This window comes from Rhyacophila brunnea, unplaced genomic scaffold (assembly GCF_057557595.1).
Source record: "Rhyacophila brunnea isolate RB1 unplaced genomic scaffold, BYU_Rbru_1.0 scaffold_8, whole genome shotgun sequence".
Classification (NCBI taxonomy): Eukaryota; Metazoa; Arthropoda; class Insecta; order Trichoptera; family Rhyacophilidae; genus Rhyacophila; species Rhyacophila brunnea.
The window spans coordinates 41,891,385-41,903,288 of NW_028233350.1; the positions used below are offsets into that span (position 1 = coordinate 41,891,385).

Consider the following 11,904-nt stretch of genomic DNA (forward strand, 5'->3'; position numbering starts at 1 on the left):
ACTGCATCAAAACATCTCGTTGGCAGTGGCGGAACATGGAATTTATGGCTTTCCCACAGAAAAACTATCAGCCACACGTTATTAAAAAAAAATCTATTTTTAAAAAAAAAACTGTTTCGTTCTACGACGAATTTATTCCGCGTTATTGTGTGGAGATTTTTGTTATTCAATTGCCTGTTGAATGCTGAACAATAATTCGAAATAAAATGTGCTCATAGTTTATTACAAGATGGCGTCACGTGAAACAATTAATATGTATGGTATGAATTGTTCTCACTTCTCAGTTATCATCAGTTATCAGTTATCGCCTTGGTTACTCAAAGCTACCAGTTTACTCGAATGAGATTCACCATTATATTCTTTAGCACTGCAACAGGTCATGAGACTCAACGACAGTAGTATAGTAATATAAGTGAAACAATCACAAACAATTTGGTAAAATCACGAGAATTTATGACCTCACCGGTAATCGAACCCGGAGTGCCCGGATGTACTAAGGAACTGTTGAATCGACAAAAGTAAAAATGATCCAAACTTCGTTAAACTGAACTTACAAATTGATCAACTTTATTGAAATATTGTTCCCCATTATCGATTGACTTTCAACTGCCATTCAACATACAGTTGAACGACAGAAATCGCTAAGTAAGAACGCGGCATTAGGGTATAAAGAAGGGTAAAAAACAGAATAATAAGGTAAAAATACGAAATCAAGTCGCTATAGACCAAGACTTAAAGACAGTTAAGTCATAAAGCGCAAGAAATATCTCAAATATTACTAATATTGAATGCGTGTTTCGTTTAAATGACAAACTATAATGCATATTGTCGTACAGGTGTATTGAAAATAGCATTATTCTTTAACACGCCATGTTTAAATTTATCCCATATTTCTCTCCACACTCATGAATTTATTATACTTTCTTACAACCACTCAAGGTAAATCAACTTACCTTACCTTTGTGATCACCACCCTCTAAAAATAATTATGTTCTTATCAATCAATTTTTACATCAGAATCACATTTGACAACTTTTTTAAAAATTGTGTTCACATTAATTTTCCGAAAATTTACATATTATATATAAATAAGTGTGTTATATTAATTTTCTTCTGCCAAGAGACGGTCAAAGAAAAGTCTCGAATAAACTCTATATATATGTACTTATAATGTAGTAGGTACTTTACTTTATTATTTTTTAATAATTCACCAACCGGAAAGCAATATTTATTTTTTTCCTCGAAACTGAGCGATAATCTCGGTGATTTCTCTTCCCACTGTTGGTTTTTGCGCTATGCAGTTCCGCCACTGGTCGTTTGTGATCTTAATTTCCTTGCATTACAACGATGCTAAAACAACCACTTAATAGTTAAAGACAACATTATCGGTGATTATTTGAAAAAATCTATTTCACACTTCCAATACATCGATCGTACAGTAAACAAAAAATATGTAAATAATCAATCTCAACATGCCGGCTCGCCCAGCTGACTATTTTCAGACAACCGTTTAGTTATCTGGTATTTTTATAATGACGTCATCTATATTTTTAGACGCTGTTATCCGAAGCATTCGTGTATATTATATAATTAAGATTTGCATGGATAAACCATGTTGTAGATGTAGATTCATTGATAAAAAATACGCCATGTTATAATGTGTTTATACATAATATGCATTGCAAAATTAACTACCTAGCCAGTAACGTCCCGTGGGGGTAGGAAGATTGATCTTCGCTTGGGGGCGGCAAATCGAGGAGAATAACTCATTTAGTGCTGACAACGCGACCGGCGCGTTTGCATTTATTAGTTGGCCATTAGATATAATTAACATGATATTTAAATGAGGTAATAAATTAGTAATTATATGGTCAGCAGTAAATGTGTTAACTTTGTAATAATTAATAACGAAAATATCTTTTCATTAACAAATTCAGCTCACTGGTTTTTTCAGGTTCGCGATATCTGGTTTACTGCCGTTGCCCTTCAACGTCCTTGATGACCAGAAACCACACGGGCAGATTTGCGAATAATTAGTCTGATATTTTGTTAGTAATGGATCCCTACAGCACATTTTTTAGATACTGCACTCATGAAAGGATGATAAAAATACTGTATAAAAGATGGGGCAGTATTTTGGCGCTGCCTAGGGGCGGCATTTTATCTAGGGACGTCACTGCCTACCTATAATGTATTGCTATCAGTACTCACCTACATACTGCAGTTGTGAATAAATGTTACCTGTTTAACTACAGGTTGTGATGGACAAATCTAGTCTAGAGAAATAATCAGAAAATACCAATCTAGAATCTCGCCCTCATCCCAATATTTCCCTCCTACCTCAAATCCCCATTATTGTCACAACTCAGTTACGGGTCATCAGTCGACCGTGATTGAAAAACATTTACTTATTTCAAGACAACGAGCGCATCTGGGCTTGTTACAGCTTGACCATCGTTGACGAGTAATTCAAAGCGCATACAGAGTGATTCAAAAAGTTAAGTGTAGATCACGAGCGTGTACAGTGTAACCGTCGTTACAACCATAATTATATTCGAGTCTACGTGCAAACCCAGTAAATCAAACAGTGTGTCTCCTCATTTATCATATAAATCCAAGTATACAGTGCAAGTGCCTACTAGGACGTGAAGGCATGCACCAGGGACCAACTTCAGCCAGACAGCTGAACATCAATAAGATTATTGCCTGGACTAACTCTCGTGTAACCGCCCTCCCCCAACACCCAAATCTACCATCACAATCATACAAAGATTACAGTCCACTATAACAAGCACAGCCAATATTTTTCCGAAATTTTGAGATTTCATATTTCACGAGAAATCGAAAAATTGACAATGTGCATCCATCGGATTTCGGCCAATGTGCCCAATTTAGCCATCTTCACCCTACTTAACTACGACGAAATTAGCTAATAGAGAAGCACTCTAGTTGCATGAATCTGTATAATTTATCATAAATATTATAGTACACATTAAAAACAATAAGGGACACAAGGGTCTGCTCAGGAGCAGCAATTATGTACCTTGCCTACTGCTTTACGCGTCACTTTTGTAATTAACGCTTTCGCTGCTGAATAGATAATGAGATTTTAATTGCCCCCTTTAAAATGCACGTTAATTACATCGATCGGCCGCCTGGTCATTACGCACCGTGTGCGTCTTCCGCGTCCAAAGTATTAAGCTTCTCATAGTAGAGTGGCCGTCACCTAACCTTGCCATTTGGAATAGATTTTTTTGAATTAAAACGTGAGTAAACCAATCAAGTGCTATGAATTTACTAATAAAATTATACGGCATACGTGATAAACCAATCAAGTGCCTGGCTTTTACTAATACAATTATACGGTTGGGTATATACATAAATCCTTGTCACTGTAGACAATGGCAAGGTTATCTGGAGGATACTCTCATATTGTTGTATTAGCCAGAAAGCCAGAAACAAAAAAGGTTTGGAATCACTGAATCGAAAGAATATCACCAGTTTGTATCTATATCTATATTATAAATCAAGGCAAGAGTGAAATGGCCTGCAGTATTCAATAATGGACACAATACAAAGTTGTGACGTAAACGACAAAAAGGTAATACGTAATTCATACCTCTGCTTTAAGCTTTAACGCATTAATATTGTTTGTACCATTGACGACCGATATACCTATCAATGCTACGTAAAGTTATATTACGTTTGAACACTTCAATGGAAGTTAGGTATAAAAGTTATTACTATTATCATACAATTTCTTGAAGAATCGATTAGTCTTATCAATAGAATCGATCATTCGAGTGTAGTTTCGCGTAATTTATCATTTATCACTGAGTCAGAACGATTTACGTCAATGAATTGTAAGACATTCAACTTATCAGTCGTTACCTATAGCTAAGTTTACCATACGTCCTGTTTTAACCGGGATTGTCCTGGTTTATGATGTTATTTAATGTCAGGCATGTCCATGGTTGAAGCAAATAGGAATGAGTCGTGACGGTACAAAGCATGGACAATCAGTTGTAATGTAATAATATCATTCCGTTAAAATGTTGAAGAAGGAGCATTAACCATTCCTATTTTTATTTCCTTAACCGGCTTACGTGAAAGTCATTTTCAAAAGGAAACTAGCATCACTTGATTTGTATTGTATCATTCACTATCTACCCGCTACCGAAAGGATGTGACGAATGCTTTAAAATGAGGCATAGTTAATGTTTACCGTCGCGCAATAAGCTCTTGTTATAGTAGGAGAATAGTTTCAGAATAAGTGCAATAAGTGGTTGAAAGAAAACCAAAACTCATAATTTTCAGAACGAATGGAAAATTGAATATGTATGTATTTCTGACAGGTGCTGTTTAATTTGTAATGTCTCAGTGTCATCAGCCAAATACAATACGTTTCTTTAAGTTGAAGAATGCCAATGGAAGAGTGTGGTAGATCACTGCTAATTTAGTTAGGCATCCACAATTTATCGATAATTTGAGCCCCGAAACGTCGTCTAATGAGGTTTTCAAAACTATATGTTTACATTATTATAGAGAGTACCTATGCATATGTGTTGACTGATATCAAACGTCGTTAAGTCCACTGAATGTTAAGCTGAGTAAACGTAGTTTTATCATATTTTATAATAAAAACGGTTGCAAATCCGAGATATCGTAAGTTAATTCAATCTAGTACCCACGATGGCTACAAAAAAGACCTATTAATTCCTTCGGTGGAACATTTAAAAAAATATATTTTTATTTTGGACTTGGCAATTTAGATAAAATATAGGTGGACTTAAATTGTTTTGCTAATTCAATGACTTAAGAGGACGTTCTACAGAAATGGCCTTGAGAATTGAAAATATGATTTTTTAACATGTGGTCCATAATATCTGGTCTACTAGTTAATATAAAAAGGTCGTGTCAAAGTTGTTTGTGTTAATAAATTTGCTCTGTGACTGATCCGACTCATATTTCACATTTATTTCATCAGGGCTGTCGAAGACATAAATCATAATATATATTTATAATTTTAAATTTTTATTTATAATATATATTATTTAAGTTTTGTGCATCTAATGCCGGGTCCACACTGGCAACAAGTTAATTTGCTGGCAACCTCGTTAGATTTTACGATAATTATTGTAAAATTTCTTAAGCAATTATGGTAAGTATCGTAAAATTTAATAAGGTTGCCAGCAACTTGTTGCCAGTGTGGAAATGGCTTAATATCCACTGTGGTTCACGTAGTGGCATGGACCTGGGGTTAGCTAATTCAACACCCATGATAGAATTTTTTCCAGTTTTGGTTGCATTATATTCCAAAACTCTTCTGTAAAAATCGTTTCCGAGTTTATAAATGGAAATTTCTCGGTGTACATAGTAAACAAACCTACGAATAAAAAAGACAAAAAGGAACATACTGATTCATCGCAGTAAAATCTGGTAATCAAATTCGCCATTTTGAAAAGCGACGATTTTGCGTAAACAAATATCACGTGGTCTGTACGTGTGCGGCAAACTTCGAATGTGTTTGTAATTTTGTGCAAAGTGCGAATGTAATGTTTTCAAATAATTGATATGGATTAATTATACCATCGTATTATTTTCTCGAAATCATAAACATACTATAATAGTATTTGAGTATCAACCTATGTTCAATTTGAATTGGGTTATAATAATAATATACCCGTATGTTTGCTACAAAATCCACCCAAGTTATCAGTACGTACTTGCACAGGTTTGATTAAAAACCATGATGAAATTAACATTTAAAAAATATGAATGCTTAATATTATTTTGACAGCCCTGTTTTCTGATCGGCTTCATGTCGCAGGTGTTCATAAAATAATAATAATTCTCCGCGCGGCAGAAATTATCAGTAATAATAATAATATTTCTTGAAATAAAATCTCCGATGATTAGTGATTTTTGCGAAAAGATCGATTTAAATTGACGTAGTTACGACGCCGAGGTCCTTTTTATACTAAATTATATTTGAACGGCGGGCTCTTCAGCGGGCCCTTAATGCAGTCTGTTTATGAATCATTACCTTTTATAGATCGCGTCACATCATATCAGATGAATTATGCGCATTTTTGTTATTGTTATTGTATTATAAATAAAATCAGTCATCCATCAGTATCGCATACGCACCGTGAGTGTCAAAGGCATCTGCAAATGACATATTATAGATACATTAGGGTTTGAAGTCTTCGTTTTGTGACGGTGCGATTAAGGCAGTGCAAAAACAAGGTTGTCGAAAATTTTCATTCTTTCTTTGACGTAATATTATTTATTTATATCATATTCAAAACGTTAGATTTCCTTCTAGAAAAATATCGAGTTTTTTAATATTAGAAATGGTTAAAAGCAAACGATTAAACAATTCAAATTTTGGGTTTTTTTCATTCAATTGATAATTCCATATACTTAATTCTATCCTGTTTTAGAAAAAAATATGGTAAGCCTACTATAGCAGGCTGCTTATCAATTGAAACTAAATACGTGGTTATGAATATAAGGTATAGTTAGAAAAGATTAGATAAGTACCTATTAAAAGATTTTATTAAGGTTTTCAAAAGAATCAGCGTTTACTTGGTGATGATTTTATAAAATCTATTTATCATTTATTGTTATTCACTACATATCTAAAAAAATATTACTACAAATGTTTCATTCTCATCATATTATTATAATGTATTATCATTTTACGCTTAGGCGCTTATTATCAGAAAACGATAAATCCACAATTCAATATTTGTGACAAACGACGTTTTGGTGTTTCAAGCGTAGGTGGTTGGGTTTCTGTTGTATTATATTTTCAAATTATAACAATATGCCAATTTGATTAAACAAATACCTACATGCATATTATGGACATCAAATGCAAAAGGATCACAAGTGCTAAAATCTTTATTTTTCAACTGAAAGCAACGGAGGAACAAGTTAAAAATTCTAGTTTCGAGTTAATTGAACTTGAATGTTTGCGTTATATAATCAAATCGTTAACTATATGTGTTATTAAGAGTGGGTTATTTCAGTTCTCTCTCTGTTGCTTTGAAGTTACAGACATTTTTTTTAATAAATGCAATATTGGTATTTTTATTTTAAATGGGGTATTACAATTTATTCATTCATTATCTAGATACAGCTTTCAGTAATCAATTGGCATATTTGTCTCAAAATCGTTTTTTTTCACTTTATCTCACTGATGCTTCAGGTATATGTATACACCTTTTATTAGATTTTCGGTATATGTAGACTTATCGGTTTTTGGCAATAAATACCTCATGTAATACGATAATTGTCAATGATATCGATTGAGAAAAGAAACGTATAAGGAACTTAATAGTTTTAAATATTTTTAATGTGATAAATACATTTTATAAAAAAAATATTATAGGAATATAATCACGGCCAATATTAGTTATATGTAGTTATAGACTGACAAATAATAATATAATGGTTTTGATATTGTTTTGGCGCCATTATCCGGCGTCTTGTTACGCTCAGTACATATATTATAGGTACCTAATGCCGGCCCTGAGTATAATTGAAAATACAATAGATAGAGAAACTGTAGATTTTTGAAGCCCTGTATTTAAAAAGTAGAGTATTTTGGTGAGCAGGCAATTATAGCACTTAATTAAATATCGATGAAATGTTGTAATGCATGTGTTTAGTATGACGTGTTTATGTAAATATGTGATGTGTATAAATTTAGCCAAATGTGAGCAACGCGCATGCTTTGCTTACATGATTTAGCCGATTGAGAGATAATAAAATAGAAAACATTAATATGCCAGATTTGCAAGAAGAAAAAATTAATAAATTAAAAAAACCAAACAGTGCAAACTAAAGAATGCAAACAATACTAAAAAAACAATACAATATTTAAATTGATGTCTTTTCTCACCTCGTTGAATACGCCGCTTCTGCTGTGATAGGTGAGGAGTGCCCAATAATGCAACGAGCATAACCAGGAAAGCTGCTGGCGCCATCATCTTGATGGTAGACTTTTCACGACGAAGAAGTAGAAGACATCGGTGTATTGTCTTGGATAATTAATTATTATCAATGACGCACTGTATTACACGCTACTTAAAATAGTATATTTTTTATTTAAATGCACTTAAATATATTATTATTATATAACTATAAAAATTCACTCGATTAATTATACTGAATAAACAAAAATCTATATGCAAATGGAAAATGGAGATAAGTCTAAAACCAATACTTTTCAAGAGACAATGTTGAGTTTTTGAACAGGTTGTTTGGAGACTTCAATATTTCTGTATGGAATGTATTAATTCAGCAAATTCTAGAGATCATTAATTATTGTCCCTTTTCTCATTCATGTATATTATAATATGTTCATTATGATTAACTTGATAGGTATATTTAAGATTTTTTCAATATGTTTGACTTATCTCCATTTTCCTTCCGAGAACACATTTGTAGAAAATGGAGATAAGTCGGTAAAAACATAAGATTGAATATGCAAATTAATACTATAATGAATAATGACAAGTCAAATTAACAACGCTTAAGTTCCATCCACAAGCATTAGTTCCCATACAATATTATTCAAAACTAAATCTTCTTTTGGCTCCCTGAAAACTAATGATGTTGGACTTATCTCCATTTCCCTTTCACACATAAAAATGTAATACTCTGAGAACCTATGTAATCCATTGGTAAAGATAGCGTACATTATGCATATTGTCAAAAAAAATCATGAAAAAAAGCTAAGTATATAGTAGGAACTTCACATTATTAGATATATTGTATAGAAATCACAATGAACATTATATTATTATACTACATCAATTTATGCAAAATAAAACAATACTTACAAAAATATGTTTAATTATCAATAATGAAAACAATCCAATGCCATCTTCTAATTTATGTCTAAAACATAATGATATATTATTCTGTAACCCATAACAATAATGAAAACCTATGGCGTAAAGCACACTGCAAGTGGCAGGGCGATGCGCGCGTATGATGGATAAATTCCAGTAACAGGCATTGTCTCCTTCGGTTCTGTCATAGATAACTCAAATTTAATTGTGATTATTATTGATACACAATGAAATATATAATATATTTGTATTCTTATTATGGGATGTTTTTCAAGGCTTTTTTGACGATATCTAGAAGTGTAGTTTTACCAATTTGATTAACAAGTTAGTTATTTAATGTGAAACCTATTAATATCGTTTTAATTGCATTTTATTAAATAGCAAATAATAACATAACGACTGTTATAATATGAAAATTATAAAATATGTTAAGCCGCTTATTAGTAACAATTTTCCACAATAATGATCTCACTTTTGTCTTTACTACTGTCAATCTAGAATACACTTCGTTTAAAGTCAACCGATTTAACAATAGTTCATGAACTTTCTCGACTCCGTTGAACTTTCTTTTGAACACAAACAAAACTTGTAATAACAGTTACAACATTAAAATGCACACCATTTCGATTAAAGTATTTAAATGCAATAAATACTCTGGCACCGCGAAAGTGGGCGTCTAGCTTATACAAGACGAGCGACGTCGCACATCCGAACTGACCGACGTCTAATAACGAACTGATTTTTCCGACGATAACTATTATTATTAATTTCATCTACGGCAGTGGCTCTCAACATTTATGTCGATCATTATTATGAATACATTTCAGATTGAATCTAATATAACGAATGTACGAACTGTTTCATACACTCTTTTTTCATATAGGTACATTTCATATTCATACATATTTCATTCATTCTCTGTACAGGCCAATTGGCGTAACCCTCAAATATCAAATTGTTTAGGAAGTGAAAAAAACTGTGGGCATTGTATTTAATTATTATTTTATATAATATTTATTTATAATTTTATATAAGTATATTATTTTATTACAAATTGTATATTTTTTGTCAAGTTACAAATGGCTTAAAAATAGTTTTGAATTATTTCGATATGAAATATTTTTTTGGGATTTATGATACTTGGCCAGGTCGTGTAAGACTGTATGCAATAAGTCCATTGGCATCAAAATGTCACTTCGGTCGAGCGGTTACGCGTCCGGTCCTAGGTTCGAATCCCGGGTCTGTCAAATTCACATGTTATTTTTCAGTGTATGTTTGGACCCAGAGTATGGACCTAATAGGTTCAGCAAGTGGCTAACATTAATTTTTGGTAAAAAAAAGAACTGTCAATGCAACCTCCATTCTGTTGAGCCCGATAATATTATGATCAACATTGCGATACGATTAAATGTTGTTTGGACAGTTCATATCGTATAATTAAATAAAAAATACATATTCTACTAGATTACGTGTCGCTACTTCCGATGAAACAGTAAAAAATCTCCCAAACGTGGCCACACTCTATGACTAGTCTTGACTGTCAGAAGTACTATTAGCCTATAACTGTCAGTATATTTGCACACGCGCATTTTGCGTATTTACAGAAACCTGCCCAATCTACAAACTTCAAGACATCAATAAAGTTTTGTGGAAATACCGAAGAATCGAAAAAAAAGTAGAATGAATTAAGGGAGGTCTTCAGCCAGCAATTATTGATCAAGTTCCGACCACTTTGCGTTTTTCTTGCCAGATCTATAATTTTTGAATATGTATCTTTATACAGCTTGCAAAATTTGCATCTGGCATATGACATTAAATCCAGTATTTTTCGACATGGTGTCCTTTTGTACTTACATTATTTTTTTTAAATTGTATTACTTTTATTTATTAGCTGCTATTTATTAGTTGTGTGTGTGCTTATGAAACAATAAATTCTTTTTCAACCTTTGTTCTCGTGAAAACAATCTTGATAAGTATAATAATTTAGTTTTTATTTTGTGAAAATCTGGCGTCTAGATTAATATGTTCTTATCCTATCTGGCATATTTTTGTGAGTGACACTTGGCACCTCGCAGCCGGCGACGATATAACATTCACCCAATACTAAATAATAATAGTTATATTTTATTTGAATTAATAGTCTCCGGAAAAGTTTATGAAACACTGATTTTTTCAGCAGACAATGAAACAACGTTGCTATGCTATACTGGTAGTTGTGGTTACAGACAGAAAACAAATATTTGAGTAAAATTAATACTTACCACTAACCTACTGTATGAAAATTTTCTTACTACTTACTAAATATTTATAGTACAGTAGGTACCTATATAATTATTATATATAATCATAATATATCGAATTGGAAAAAATATATTTAAATGCTGAACGAAAACAGTAGGCATATTATATATTATTATTATATAGATACTAGCTGACCCGGCAAACGTTGTTCTGCCATATAAATTATTTCTAGTGAATATTTTGGTTGTTAAATAAAAAATAACGAATGTATTGTAAGTGTGTGGGGATGGGATCTATGACAGAAGGAGGAATGGAGGGCTGTAGACGATGACCGCCGATAAAAACAAAAAAACAACAACCATTCATTTTCTCAATTCAAAATGAGTAATAGTGTTCATAATGAATGAATTACCTGTGATAGGATCTCGTTGTTTAATGTTTATGCAATAACCGTCTTGTCCCTTCCAGAAAATTAGCGGATATTGGAGAGCGTCGTATGAACGGTGTGTGTCAGCTATGAACTCCAGATTATTGTTTCTTCTTCGAATCACGATTTCTCGCGTCGATGTGCGGTCGCCAACCATGATTCCAGCAATGTCGTCAACAACAGGCGCATTGAATCGACGCATGTGCTCTCCAGCTGATGTTTTATCAGGATTGATGACAATAGCGTGATTGTTACTTTGCAATTCGTGCATGTGTGCTTTGAAGAATTTCAATAATTCATTGTGCTCATTCAATAGGGCGTCCAGTTTGCCGACGATGCGCCTGGCATTAGGCGAATTGAGGTTATTGT

The 11,904-nt window shown here is 32.7% G+C and overlaps 1 protein-coding gene across 4 annotated transcripts in view; it reads right to left on the reverse strand.

The window, feature by feature from the left end:
• The window catches only part of Pvr (PDGF- and VEGF-receptor related), a 97,838-nt gene extending 88,237 nt beyond the window's left edge, over positions 1 to 9,601 (reverse strand). For 3 of the 4 annotated variants that reach the window (XM_085958834.1, XM_085958833.1, XM_085958831.1), the window contains exon 1: positions 7,913 to 8,130. In XM_085958834.1, the coding sequence (XP_085814960.1) occupies positions 7,913 to 8,000 (88 nt within the window). In that variant the 5' untranslated portion in view covers positions 8,001 to 8,130. Of the gene's footprint in view, positions 1 to 7,912; positions 8,131 to 9,339 lie in introns of those variants that run through there. The other variant, XM_085958832.1, reaches the window with a different exon arrangement.
• Between the last annotated feature and the right edge of the window lie 2,303 nt (positions 9,602 to 11,904).